Source organism: Drosophila melanogaster, chromosome 3R, assembly GCF_000001215.4.
Source record: "Drosophila melanogaster chromosome 3R".
Taxonomy (NCBI): Eukaryota; Metazoa; Arthropoda; class Insecta; order Diptera; family Drosophilidae; genus Drosophila; species Drosophila melanogaster.
In genome coordinates this window covers 20,104,156-20,117,887 of record NT_033777.3, presented here as the reverse complement: position 1 = coordinate 20,117,887, position 13,732 = coordinate 20,104,156, and the positions used below count along the sequence as shown (strand labels likewise).

The 13,732-nt window shown below is 38.0% G+C and overlaps 2 protein-coding genes across 3 annotated transcripts, besides 3 other annotated features; one reads left to right on the top strand and one right to left on the bottom strand.

The window, feature by feature from the left end:
* Positions 1-36: 36 nt before the first annotated feature.
* Positions 37-94: a mobile genetic element.
* A 654-nt stretch (positions 95-748) lies between these two features.
* CG10887 (uncharacterized protein) lies at positions 749-3,050 on the bottom strand. The gene is made up of 3 exons (NM_142609.2): positions 2,910-3,050; positions 2,812-2,851; positions 749-2,755 (listed from the first exon to the last, which is right to left on the bottom strand). Exons 1-3 carry the CDS (start codon positions 2,947-2,949, stop codon positions 805-807), a joined length of 2,031 nt encoding a protein of 676 aa, NP_650866.1. The 5' UTR covers positions 2,950-3,050; the 3' UTR covers positions 749-804.
* A 97-nt stretch (positions 3,051-3,147) lies between these two features.
* Positions 3,148-8,295: a mobile genetic element.
* Positions 8,296-8,404: 109 nt separating this feature from the next.
* Positions 8,405-8,498: a mobile genetic element.
* A 1,426-nt stretch (positions 8,499-9,924) lies between these two features.
* On the top strand, positions 9,925-10,952 carry CG31206 (uncharacterized protein). 2 transcript variants are annotated; one of them, NM_169888.3, is made up of 4 exons: positions 9,925-10,049; positions 10,110-10,315; positions 10,388-10,492; positions 10,557-10,952. In NM_169888.3, the coding sequence occupies exons 1-4, from the start codon at positions 10,005-10,007 to the stop codon at positions 10,771-10,773; spliced, it is 573 nt and encodes a 190-aa protein (NP_732487.1). In that variant the 5' UTR covers positions 9,925-10,004; the 3' UTR covers positions 10,774-10,952. The 2 variants fall into 2 exon arrangements, with proteins under 2 accessions (NP_732487.1, NP_001262753.1); NM_001275824.1 differs by having other exon boundaries at positions 10,364-10,492.
* The last annotated feature ends 2,780 nt before the right edge of the window (positions 10,953-13,732 follow it).

The following is a 13,732-nucleotide window of genomic DNA, read 5'->3' as shown; positions in this document are numbered from 1 at the left end:
TATTATATGGAGCTTGTGCGTGACAATCTTATAGAGCATATGGACAGACGGACATAGCTAGATTTAAACGGCTAGTGGTTCCTGAACAAGAATACAAGCGCCTGAATCTGTTATTCTGTTATATACTTGTGTTTAAGATACAGTAAAATACTTTTCAATTAAAACAATAGCGATATTCACGGAAACAAGTAGAACAAAAACTTAATGAGACAAAATAATCATAGTTAACAACCAAATGTATAACTATTTTCAGGATAACGCCTTTTGCTAACAAATAAAGTACTTATTAATTTCAAATTTTTAACAAGCTAAGTATGTATGTATCTTATTTCGGCTACCTGAGATGGCGGTGACAAATATAAAGCTGGAATCAAAGAGCAAAGTCCGACTGAGCCGCTGACCAGAAAGCCACCCACTTGCCGCCCCCAAAACCCACATACGACCCACCGAGTCACGAGTCCAATCTCCCAAAAACACCAGGCAGCAATCCAATGCACCTACCATTAATTGCTTTGGGCGTTGGTATGCCGGCCAGTTTGGCAGTCGGACAATGGCATTTGGGTTAGAGTGCTCCGCGCTGCAATCACGACCCCATTGTGACCTTTAGCAATTTCTGCGCCGACTACCAATGTCTGCCTGCCTCAGCTGCCACGCCCCCTAATTAAGGCAATGGCCGTACACCCACTGTGGGCGCGAGAAATTGTTAATTAAATATCAGTTGCAGCTACTCCTGGCTCTACGCTTTGTTGCGTGCTGGCTAATGACATGTTTATTGAGATTTCGTATCTAGCGGCTATTTAATATTTAGTCGGAATCTGATCCGGAATAGACCAAACGCGTGGGCTTGCGGATAGCACCTCCGATCGGGAGATCGTCTTCGGAACTCGATTGCTTTCCTTCCTCCTGGGAATTGGGTGAGCTCCAAGAAGCATCATCGTCCATATGATCTTCGGTATCTTCCTCGCTGCGCATTGGTTCATTCGTAACCTCCAATGCAGAGCTTGTCTCGCAATCTGCACCCTCACCGTCGTCCTCTTCGAATGCCCCTGCGTTTTTGGCCACATTGTGATCGGAGCCTTGATAGTGCCTGTCACGTTTCGGAGGATGATTCTTCATAAGCGCGCGATTCTTTTCACGACCCTCCTGGCGAAGCTTGGACAATTCCTCCTTCATGCGCCGATCATGATCGTGCTCGGGATTGGAGCCCATGTTCGTTATCACCTTAACGCACCCAGACTGTGGCTTATTCGTGGCTCGATTACGCAAGGCCTGGACATGACTCTGTCCGAAATTGGAGTCCAGCATGGGACGCACAGTCAACTTATTCTGGATCAAACCCTGAGGCTGGTAGAAGCTGCCCAGGCGAACATACAAATGGTTCTGGTTAACGGTCACCGGGTGATGCATCATATCGAAAACCTCGTTGCCCACATGAAAGGTTTCGCTGCCATCGGACCAACGAACAATTTTCGCATTGGACTCCTTGGTTTTGTTTTCGTTCTCGCGCCACCTAACAGTTGCCTTTAGACGATTTATGAAATCCTCGCGTGACTGTTCGTCCTTCAAATCATTCTTAGTCATGCGATCCTGAAAGGTTTCAGGCACGTATGCCTTGGATTCCACGGGTATGAAATAAGGCATCTTCAGAAACTGCGATGGACCTTTTAGAAGTCCACAATTTTGGGTTGTTATGGTGGTCTGGAACTTAACTGCTACATCTTTTTCAAAAGGTTTGCGTTGTTCTTCTATATCAAGAACTTGCGACTCCTTATCACCATTTACCTCTCCATTCATTCCATTTCCATTTTGATTCTTTGCATTATCACCGTAATCGAAATTTAAATCGAGACTATCAGAAGAGGCATACGACAAGACATCGGATTCCTTTTCATCTGAACTATATCGCAATTGGGACAACCTTTTTTCAATGTTGTAATTTTTTCCATTTGATTCATACTCTGTATTTGAGCTGGGACCTAATGGCACAGGATTGACCCTGGGTTTTAAAATATTACCTTCGGATGATGTCGGTGGAAATGAAGAACATTGCAATGGGAGCAATTCTTTTTCCATTGTATTACTTTTATTTATTGGGGTCGATGTAGAATGTTGCTTCGAGAGTAGGTCTTGTTCCATCTCATCAATCAATCCATTTGCTACTTCATTCGAGCTTGGAAAATTGGAAATAGAAACTGTCCCAGGGGACAATATGTTGCCCTCGTTAGAGAGCTGTTGATTATTATCTTCGTCAATGATTGTATTGAAATTGTCTTTAAGTTCTATGAGGGAAGTTGATTTTCTGATGTTAGAGACTGTTTCAGAGTCGACACTTCCCTGGTCATCACTTTCTGAAAAGCTCGGAATGCCGCCAACCTGTCCCGCAGAAGTTGTGGTTTCATTTGAGATATTTGAAGAAGATTTCGGGTTGCTCCAGTTAATAGATTTCGGTTCTGGAGCACATAATAATGATGATGAAAGCGAAGATGAAGTCGAAAACGAAGACGATTCTCCTGAATCTGGTGGACTTCCGGAGCTGGATTCAGAGGTCCAGCTTGAATTGGATGTGGAAATATATGGTCGTTCGCTTTTCGATGATGTCTTGGCGTTCAGATCAGATCGAGATTCAAGAGGTCCCTGCGATTCAGGAACACTATTTGCTGTTGAGTGAAAAGAATGTGAACGGCTTTGGTGCTGCCTTCGTGCCTTAGTTTTATTTCCTTGTTGATCAACGCTGGAGAAAGAGGGATTCGGGCTCCTGGAAAAGCCATATGGGATTACTAAGTTCTGCAGAATATATGTACCTAAACCAACCTCCTATTGAATGCAGGCCAGCTTTCGGAAGATTCACCATCTAAAGTAAAAGCGTAGATAATAATTCAATTTTTATTAATATTCTATAGACTACAAACCTTTTATTACTTGATTGTCGTGCAAATTGGGGTCAGCCATTTTTAGCGTAAGGCGAAGAGTTAGTGGAACACAATTTCTTCACAAGCAGCACAGAAAAAAAACTATATGGTTTTTTACGTAATGACAGCCGAGCCAAGTGACTGATTTATCGATTGTTTGACAGAGTTGTCTGGGCAAGAGTTGTCAGCTTTTCTAACAATCAGTGTTGTTCCCCTACTGTTTTAATTGGTTTAAAACTGTTGGAATATACTATTCAACCTACAAAAATAACGTTAAACAACACTACTTTATATTTGATATGAATGGCCACACCTTTTATGCCATAAAACATATTGTAAGAGAATACCACTCTTTTTATTCCTTCTTTCCTTCTTGTACGTTTTTTGCTGTGAGTAGGTCGTGGTGCTGGTGTTGCAGTTGAAATAACTTAAAATATAAATCATAAAACTCAAACATAAACTTGACTATTTATTTATTTATTAAGAAAGGAAATATAAATTATAAATTACAACAGGTTATGGGCCCAGTCCATGCCTAATAAACAATTAAATTGTGAATTAAAGATTGTGAAAATAAATTGTGAAATAGCATTTTTTCACATTCTTGTGAAATAGCTTTTTTTTTCACATTCTTGTGAAATTATTTCCTTCTCAGAATTTGAGTGAAAAATGGACAAGGCTAAACGTAATATTAAGCCGTTTGATGGCGAGAAGTACGCGATTTGGAAATTTAGAATTAGGGCTCTTTTAGCCGAGCAAGATGTGCTTAAAGTAGTTGATGGTTTAATGCCTAACGAGGTAGATGACTCCTGGAAAAAGGCAGAGCGTTGTGCAAAAAGTACAATAATAGAGTACCTAAGCGACTCGTTTTTAAATTTCGCAACAAGCGACATTACGGCGCGTCAGATTCTTGAGAATTTGGACGCCGTTTATGAACGAAAAAGTTTGGCGTCGCAACTGGCGCTGCGAAAACGTTTGCTTTCTCTGAAGCTATCAAGTGAGATGTCACTATTAAGCCATTTTCATATTTTTGACGAACTTATAAGTGAATTGTTGGCAGCTGGTGCAAAAATAGAAGAGATGGATAAAATTTCTCATCTACTGATCACATTGCCTTCGTGTTACGATGGAATTATTACAGCGATAGAGACATTATCTGAAGAAAATTTGACATTGGCGTTTGTGAAAAATAGATTGCTGGATCAAGAAATTAAAATTAAAAATGACCACAACGATACAAGCAAGAAAGTTATGAACGCGATCGTGCACAACAATAATAACACTTATAAAAATAATTTGTTTAAAAATCGGGTAACTAAACCAAAGAAAATATTCAAGGGAAATTCAAAGTATAAAGTCAAGTGTCACCACTGTGGCAGAGAAGGCCACATTAAAAAAGATTGTTTCCATTATAAAAGAATATTAAATAATAAAAATAAAGAAAATGAAAAACAAGTTCAAACTGCAACATCACACGGCATTGCGTTTATGGTAAAAGAAGTGAATAATACTTCAGTGATGGACAACTGCGGGTTTGTCCTTGATTCTGGTGCTAGTGACCATCTTATAAATGATGAGTCGCTGTATACCGACAGTGTGGAGGTTGTGCCTCCACTTAAGATTGCAGTGGCCAAGCAAGGCGAATTTATTTATGCCACTAAGCGTGGTATTGTCCGACTACGGAATGACCATGAGATTACACTGGAGGATGTACTCTTTTGTAAGGAAGCTGCTGGTAATTTGATGTCCGTAAAGCGTCTCCAAGAGGCAGGAATGTCGATCGAATTTGACAAAAGCGGTGTAACCATTTCGAAAAATGGGTTAATGGTTGTCAAAAATTCAGGTATGTTAAACAATGTACCTGTGATCAATTTTCAAGCATATTCTATAAATGCTAAGCATAAAAATAATTTTCGTTTATGGCATGAGAGGTTTGGCCATATAAGCGATGGCAAATTATTAGAAATAAAACGAAAGAATATGTTTAGTGATCAAAGTCTTCTAAACAACTTAGAGTTATCATGTGAAATTTGTGAACCCTGTTTAAATGGTAAACAGGCAAGACTTCCTTTTAAACAATTGAAAGATAAGACCCATATTAAAAGACCACTTTTTGTAGTACACTCAGATGTCTGTGGGCCTATTACTCCAGTTACTTTAGATGATAAAAATTATTTTGTGATCTTTGTTGATCAGTTTACACATTATTGTGTAACTTATTTAATTAAATATAAATCTGATGTGTTTAGCATGTTTCAAGATTTTGTAGCCAAGAGTGAAGCTCATTTTAATTTAAAGGTTGTGTACTTATACATTGACAATGGTAGAGAATACTTGTCAAATGAGATGAGACAATTTTGTGTTAAGAAAGGAATTTCTTATCACTTAACAGTGCCACATACACCTCAGTTAAATGGTGTTTCTGAGAGAATGATAAGAACCATTACGGAAAAAGCTCGAACCATGGTTAGTGGTGCAAAGCTAGATAAAAGCTTTTGGGGCGAAGCAGTATTAACTGCTACTTATTTAATCAACAGAATTCCTAGCAGAGCACTTGTTGATAGTTCAAAGACCCCATATGAGATGTGGCACAATAAGAAGCCATACTTAAAACATTTGAGAGTGTTTGGTGCAACTGTTTATGTGCATATTAAAAACAAACAAGGAAAGTTTGATGATAAATCATTTAAAAGTATTTTTGTGGGCTATGAACCCAATGGTTTTAAGTTGTGGGATGCTGTAAATGAAAAATTTATTGTCGCAAGAGATGTTGTTGTCGATGAAACCAATATGGTTAATTCTAGAGCTGTTAAATTTGAAACAGTGTTCCTGAAAGATAGTAAGGAAAGTGAAAATAAAAATTTTCCGAATGACAGTAGGAAAATAATACAAACAGAGTTCCCGAATGAGAGTAAGGAATGCGACAACATACAATTCCTGAAAGATAGTAAGGAAAGTGAAAATAAAAATTTTCCGAATGACAGTAGGAAAATAATACAAACAGAATTCCCGAATGAGAGTAAGGAATGCGACAACATACAATTCCTGAAAGATAGTAAGGAAAGTAATAAATATTTTCTGAATGAGAGTAAGAAAAGAAAGCGAGATGATCACCTGAATGAAAGTAAGGGATCAGGCAACCCGAATGAGAGTAGGGAAAGTGAAACAGCAGAGCACTTAAAAGAAATTGGAATTGATAATCCAACTAAAAATGATGGCATAGAAATTATTAATAGAAGAAGTGAGAGATTAAAGACTAAGCCTCAGATATCCTATAATGAAGAGGATAATAGTCTAAATAAAGTTGTTCTAAATGCTCACACTATATTTAACGATGTCCCAAATTCATTTGATGAAATTCAATATAGGGATGATAAATCTTCTTGGGAAGAAGCCATCAATACAGAGTTAAATGCTCATAAAATTAATAATACTTGGACAATTACAAAAAGGCCTGAAAACAAAAATATTGTAGATAGCAGATGGGTATTTTCTGTTAAATATAATGAACTTGGAAATCCAATTAGATACAAAGCTAGATTGGTTGCACGAGGATTCACTCAAAAATACCAAATAGACTATGAAGAGACATTTGCTCCTGTAGCTAGAATTTCAAGTTTCCGATTTATATTGTCATTAGTAATACAGTATAACTTGAAAGTCCATCAAATGGATGTAAAAACAGCTTTCTTAAATGGCACGTTAAAAGAGGAAATTTATATGAGACTTCCTCAAGGTATATCGTGTAATAGTGACAATGTGTGTAAATTGAATAAGGCAATTTACGGACTCAAGCAAGCGGCTAGATGCTGGTTTGAAGTATTTGAGCAAGCATTGAAAGAGTGTGAGTTTGTAAACTCTTCAGTTGATCGCTGTATATATATGTTAGACAAAGGTAACATCAATGAAAACATATATGTATTATTATATGTAGATGATGTGGTTATAGCTACAGGAGATATGACAAGAATGAATAACTTCAAAAGGTATTTAATGGAAAAGTTTAGGATGACTGACCTAAATGAAATAAAACATTTTATTGGAATTAGGATAGAGATGCAGGAAGATAAAATCTATTTAAGCCAATCTGCATATGTTAAAAAAATTTTAAGTAAATTTAACATGGAAAATTGTAATGCAGTTAGTACTCCTTTACCTAGTAAAATAAATTATGAATTACTTAATTCAGATGAAGACTGCAATACCCCATGCCGTAGCCTCATAGGATGTTTAATGTACATAATGCTTTGTACACGCCCAGATTTAACTACTGCAGTAAATATCTTGAGCAGATATAGTAGCAAAAATAACTCCGAATTATGGCAGAACTTAAAAAGAGTTCTTAGATATTTGAAGGGCACTATCGATATGAAATTGATTTTTAAAAAGAACTTGGCATTTGAAAATAAAATTATTGGTTATGTGGATTCTGATTGGGCTGGTAGTGAAATTGATAGAAAAAGTACAACAGGGTATTTATTCAAAATGTTTGATTTTAATCTCATTTGTTGGAATACAAAGAGACAGAACTCAGTAGCAGCCTCATCAACTGAAGCTGAGTATATGGCCCTATTTGAAGCCGTGAGAGAAGCTCTATGGCTTAAATTTTTATTAACTAGTATTAACATTAAACTAGAAAACCCCATTAAAATTTACGAAGACAATCAAGGCTGTATTAGCATAGCAAACAATCCCTCATGTCATAAACGAGCTAAACATATTGATATTAAATATCATTTTGCCAGAGAGCAAGTTCAGAATAATGTGATTTGTCTTGAGTATATTCCTACAGAGAATCAACTGGCTGACATATTTACAAAACCGTTGCCTGCTGCGAGATTTGTGGAGTTACGAGACAAATTGGGTTTGCTGCAAGACGACCAATCGAATGCTGAATGAAATTTTTTTTATATATATTTTTCAAATTTAAATTCCTGTAAACATATTTTGTTACAATGATCTGATCGGGTTTTTCTGGGTTTTCCCCGTATCCTCGCAGCAAATGCTGGATCAGTTAACACTTCCCAGAATGCACACCACCCACATTTGATAGTTACTAATGAATATTATTGTTATGTTTTTAATTATAGACGTTATTTTTGAGGGGGCGTGTTGGAATATACTATTCAACCTACAAAAATAACGTTAAACAACACTACTTTATATTTGATATGAATGGCCACACCTTTTATGCCATAAAACATATTGTAAGAGAATACCACTCTTTTTATTCCTTCTTTCCTTCTTGTACGTTTTTTGCTGTGAGTAGGTCGTGGTGCTGGTGTTGCAGTTGAAATAACTTAAAATATAAATCATAAAACTCAAACATAAACTTGACTATTTATTTATTTATTAAGAAAGGAAATATAAATTATAAATTACAACAAAAACAATAAGCAATAAACATATTATGGATTAGTGCTTTTAGATTTATATTTTTACGTAAAGCAGAAGACAATACTAGATTGGCAAGGAAACCGTTTTTAACCCTATGTCATATATATTCTGGATCAGGATTACTAGCGATCCGATATAGACATGTCCGTTTGTCCGCCCGTATGAACGACGAGACCGCGGAAACTATGAAAGTCGGTCGATTCAGATAATATTATATGAATGATTTCATAATGTTTAGTTTTGCATACCAGAAATAAATAAAAATGGCGCCACAGCAATGAAATCAGCTGTTGAAAACAATTGTTGCACGCACAAAAAAAGCTTGATAACTTTTTGCCTTGATACAAATATTTTAATATCTTTTAAACCAAAGCATTTTTTTCATTCTGAAAAATTAGTTTTATTCAGTGTGGGTTGTATTATGTGCTTATGACTGTCAAAACTAAAAAAAAAATCGTGTTGTCCCCTTAATACCGTAAAAATGTAAGTCGTCTTACAAAAATATATTTGTGATAAAAACTTAACTTTCACAAAGTGGTTTAAAGTGAATGCAACAAATTAATTTTGGCCAGAAAAAGTGGTTAAATTTCCAATAGTGAGACGTCGACACAGCATGAGTATACCACGCCCACTACAACGCCCACAAAGCATCCAAAACTGTAGTAGAGAAAATCCACTATGGCATTCTCTGTTGATTATTGTTTTGTTAATGCTGATAAACCTATAATTTTCTCAGATGAAAGCCCTTATCTGGAATGCAATAGAATGAAAAGTTCGAGCCATCACACATTATTCCCAATTATAAAAGCAAAAAATAAAATGCTGCCTTAATTTAATTTTTCGCAGACAGCAAGGACTTCCCCGCTTTATGGCTTTTGCCCACTCATACTCATGTGGCACGGAATGCCGGGCAATAAAACATGCATCGCCGTTTCCCACTCGTCATCGACTCTTGACGATATGGTCCTGGAATTGCCGTATGGGCATAAGCCCAGTGCTTTTTTGCATTTTAATATTTTTATGAGTTCTCGATTAATTAAAACTCAACGGCAAGCACCTGCCCGGCGAATCGGTGGCGCCACGGAAATGCATATTGCATATTATCCGGCGAAGAGGTCATCCACTCGAAAGCAGGACAGCCACTGGCGAATGGGGATCAAATGATTTATTCATAAATTCCGCATACGCTAAGGGCACAAAAAATGCTTGTAAGCCGCAAATAATTATTTACAACAAGTCGCCGGTAATGAGGTTGCCGTGGCAGCCATGAAAATATGAACCTGTCGTTAAGGATTTCCAACGTAAATTAATAAACGGAGAATTAAACGAATGTGCCGAGTAGTTGATGTCCTTATGCGGGTGCAATAATTGCCTGTCAACTGTTTAACGCTTAACTTGGCCAAAGGCACTGAAGTCTGTTGAATGGTAATCAAATTAATAAAAGTGGCTTACTTTAATGCATTGATATGAATACAACTTTAAATTGTACTTAATTTTAAACTTTCAAACGTTTACCTTTTAATGAATATATGCCAAGAAAATTCCGTCAAATATGGGTTCAATTCTATAAGTTTCCTGTCAAAAACTGTTATTTTATTTTCGACTTTCGTCTTGATTACAACAAGCCAAATCCACTCCAAAATTCTGTTTTTATACTATCAAAATTATAATCTTTTAAATTATTTCATAAATTAGAACATGGAATACAGCGGAGTGCGGTTACCCGGAATTTTTTGTCCGGATGTAAGAACACGCTATTCAAAATTTCCAAACTAAGTAAATAGAATATATTATGACATGCAGGAAAGCATTGAGCAGTTTGCAAGACTTTACGGAAGTGATAATTTTAGCAAAATGATGATAATAGCCACGACCAGTAGTCCTCCGAGGACTATGCAGGCCACAACTCATTCACCTCCAGGAATGATGGGGGGGAATCCGTCCAGGTTTCAAGGGAATGCATCAACAGCTCACGATCGAAATCTAAAAGTTAATCACCGATATGCTCAGTAAGTGTTGCAAGTATAAGACTCCGCCGATATCTAAAATCAAGTCAGTCAGCACTCGAACAATCTTTCCAGTAATGTGCAGGCCCCATCCAATCCGCACCCGGTCATAATGGGTCCGTCCAGGTTTCATGGAAATCTACCACCTATTCAGGATACATATTTAAAAAGTAGTCCCCGGTATGTTACAGAATAAGGGTAACAGAGATTTGGTCTTTTACTAATAATGTATTTTATCCCTTAGAGATCAAGGATTTCATGCTTATGGGGCCGTGCATAGAGGCTGTGGTGACCACTATAGTTATTCGGCAAATTTGCAGAACTCTAAACCTGAATATCCTACAAGGCCCGACCAATCGGGCACACAAAATCCGGGACAAATGTACTGCAATACTCAGCACTATCAGAATCTGAATTTTTATCATCCACCTCCACCTGGACCCAGATTTCCCTGGCTTTAGAGCACATTTTCCGGCCAAATCCATTTAACAATAATCAACTCGCTAGTTTGTAAGTTTTGTTGTTAAAAGTTTATCCATGGCGTGTATTTCTATAGCGAAATTATTGTTTGGTATCGCAATTTAGTGGTGACTGTCTAAATTATATATATAACCTAAAATAATGAATGAATGCCATAATGAAACTCACCGTTTTCCCAAATGAGATACAAAAAAACAAAAAAAAGAATGCACAAGAACAGTTTTCACAGTTTAAAATAATTTTCACAAAAGTTTTTGCACAAAACAAGGGGCAAACAAGAAGTGAAAAAGGCGAATAAAAATTAAAATCGTTTGTATTTTCTTTCTGTTTGTTTGGGAGCTCTCAACTGCGCCATTCAAGTTTGTTAAACATTAAAATGGAGCTGCAATAGAAAAACGCTAACTAAACGCGAGCAGACAGCAAACAAAGCATCCCGAGTTTCCAAGTGTGTGTGTGTGTGAGTGCGAGTGTGTGTTTTGGTAAAACCAACACAAACACACTTCAACCCACGCACACACACATACACACACTGGAGCGCCTTCCAGGCATAGTGCAAAATAAACCAACAGCAAAAATAAATATTAAAATTTGTGCAATAAAATGCCGGGCAATAAAACTAAAATAAGTGCGAGAAAACCCAAAATATACAAAAAATAAATGGAAAGCAGTAGAAAAGTTCTATCCCCCCACACACAGCGAGTGTGTTAGTGTTTTCTTATAGACCGCCAGCGGAAGTGGCAAGCGCCTCAAGTTGTGAAATACATACACATGGCCCTTCACCACCCACCGAGCCACCCAATATCAGCCAACCTTACACCACCACCCACTGCACCACTTACTGTCTGTCTGCCAGTGTTGAAAAGCGCCAAGGGGTGGGGCTGGCAGGCAGGCAGGCAGTTAGTTTATCGCGCTTTCGAAATCTGAGGAACTAGCAGGATATGGGCGGCAGCAGGGCGCGGCACAAGTAATACAAACTATATGAAAATAAAGAATCCAGATTGCTGAGGGGGCTAAGCAATCGCCGAGAGAAATGCTGTAAAAATAAGTTTAATATATCCGCATTAAGATTGCCGAAGATTAACACTCCCTGGGTTACTATATGTGCAGTGCTGACACAGTTTTGGCTAGAAAAAGTGAAGTCAGTAGCTAAACCAAAGGAAACATATAAGAAATAACAGCATCAAAACTAAACGCCTAGGTCTAGAGTCTCATTCACAACTAAACTTATTGTGTAATCTAACTAAACCTATAATTTTAAAAATTAAAGCACATTTAAAAGTCGGTTTGTTATAATATGTATATAAATTTAGGAATTTCCTTTAAAAAAAAACCAACTGAAAAATAGCCAAGAATCGTGCTCCTTCAAGATGGCGCTTGTCGATGGCGGAATTCACTTTGCGGTTGACTTTCGCCTTAAAGTATGCAGCGTTCTGCTGCACTTTTTGGAAGGGCAAAGCAAGGCAAACATCACGATGAGGCAGCAAGAAGCCAAAGCGAGCATGTGATGTGTGGGAAAGAATAACAAGAGGAAAAATCGAAGCGGAAAAAGCGCTCGGTGAAAGTGCAAAGCGATGGAAAGGGGCGAGGAATGGAAAGCCAACACCTGCCAGCGGAGGGCGGAAGTGGGCGGGACTTGTTGTGCGGACTGTTTTCGGTTGCCGCTGCCGCTCGGAATTCAATAAAGTGCCGCAAATGATTACTGAATAAAAGAAATGTGCAATCCTGTTTGCCGGTGTTTTTGCAGCTTGTGCATCCGGCAGCATTTAGTCGATGAGAAATGGTGGAAGCAGATAAAAGTTATGTGGACACAACAGCGGTTAAAACAATAGCACTGTCAACAGTTAAGAGAAACTGCAGTTTTGTTAAATTTCATGCGAAACTGGTGCTTTAATAGTCAAGGATTCATAGTTAAAGTAATCTCTTGATTTTTCTAACTTACATAAAATTTATTGGTATATATGTACTGTTTCATACTCTATACGTTAAAATGATATTGTACATGATACAAGTTTCAGCTCAATTTTAGCTAAAATGCATAGCTAGTAAGACAACCTCGTCTGTTCATCTGTATGCAAAGGAATAAGCAAATGACGAATGGCTATGCAGCGGTAATAAAAATTAGATTATTCCATCAGGACTGAAATTGATTTTCTTCCTCCTTCCTGGTCCAACTCTCTCAGAAATCGATTTAATGTGCACCAAGGGCTTTCGACCCTCCCCACTTCTCCACTTCGCCCAGCTCCAATCTCATACCCACTCACCTTGAAGGTTGGCGTGTATAACCAAGCGGAACTGTGGCCCTTTTCCACTTTGCTTAGCGGCTGCTCGCCCAGTTAGATGGCTATCAACGCCCACGACAGACAGTCGGGATGGCATCTCGATGGCATTGGGACGAATGTCACAGCAAATGCAACGGCCACAACTGTTGTAATACTCTGCTGCTGTTGTTGCAGTTGCTGCTGCTGCTGCGGGCTTCGTGTTGCCGGGGTGTCAGCATTAGTCAATGCTCGAGGGCGGGGTGGCACAAATGATTTTATGTATGGCTTGAGGCAATGCAGCAGCCGCGACAACAGGACGACAGCAACAACGATAGCAGTGGCACAAAGCAACAAACATGCAACAATAAAGTTTTATGAAACAACAGCAACTACTGGAAAAGTGTTTTTTTTTTTTCTAGCTTGTTGTTCTCGATGCTGCAGTTGCGAATATCGTACTGCTGCACCTGACGCTGCGTTGAACTCATCTCCGCGTTGTTGTTGTTCTCGCCGTTGTTGCTTTCGGCCATTTCCGTCAGCCAGCGCACTTAGGGCAACGCTGCGATACAGACTTAAATACTCAGCAGCACTACAAAAAATATTTAAATTTATTAAAAAGATATATCAAATTTTAATTCTTTATAGTTGCTATGTTGTTATATAAAATAAGAGCTATATGGCTATC

Coding starts and splice junctions, on each gene's coding strand:
- CG31206 (NM_001275824.1), top strand. CDS start 10,005: ATGGAATACAGCGGAGTGCGGTTACCCGGAATTTTTTGTCCGGAT. Junction 10,316..10,363: donor GTTAATCACCGATATGCTCA/GTAAGTGTTGCA, acceptor AAATCAAGTCAG/TCAGCACTCGAACAATCTTT. Junction 10,493..10,556: donor TATTTAAAAAGTAGTCCCCG/GTATGTTACAGA, acceptor TTTATCCCTTAG/AGATCAAGGATTTCATGCTT.
- CG10887 (NM_142609.2), bottom strand. CDS start 2,949: ATGGCTGACCCCAATTTGCACGACAATCAAGTAATAAAAG. Junction 2,852..2,909: donor CGACAATCAAGTAATAAAAG/GTTTGTAGTCTA, acceptor CTTTTACTTTAG/ATGGTGAATCTTCCGAAAGC. Junction 2,756..2,811: donor TGGCCTGCATTCAATAGGAG/GTTGGTTTAGGT, acceptor TGGCTTTTCCAG/GAGCCCGAATCCCTCTTTCT.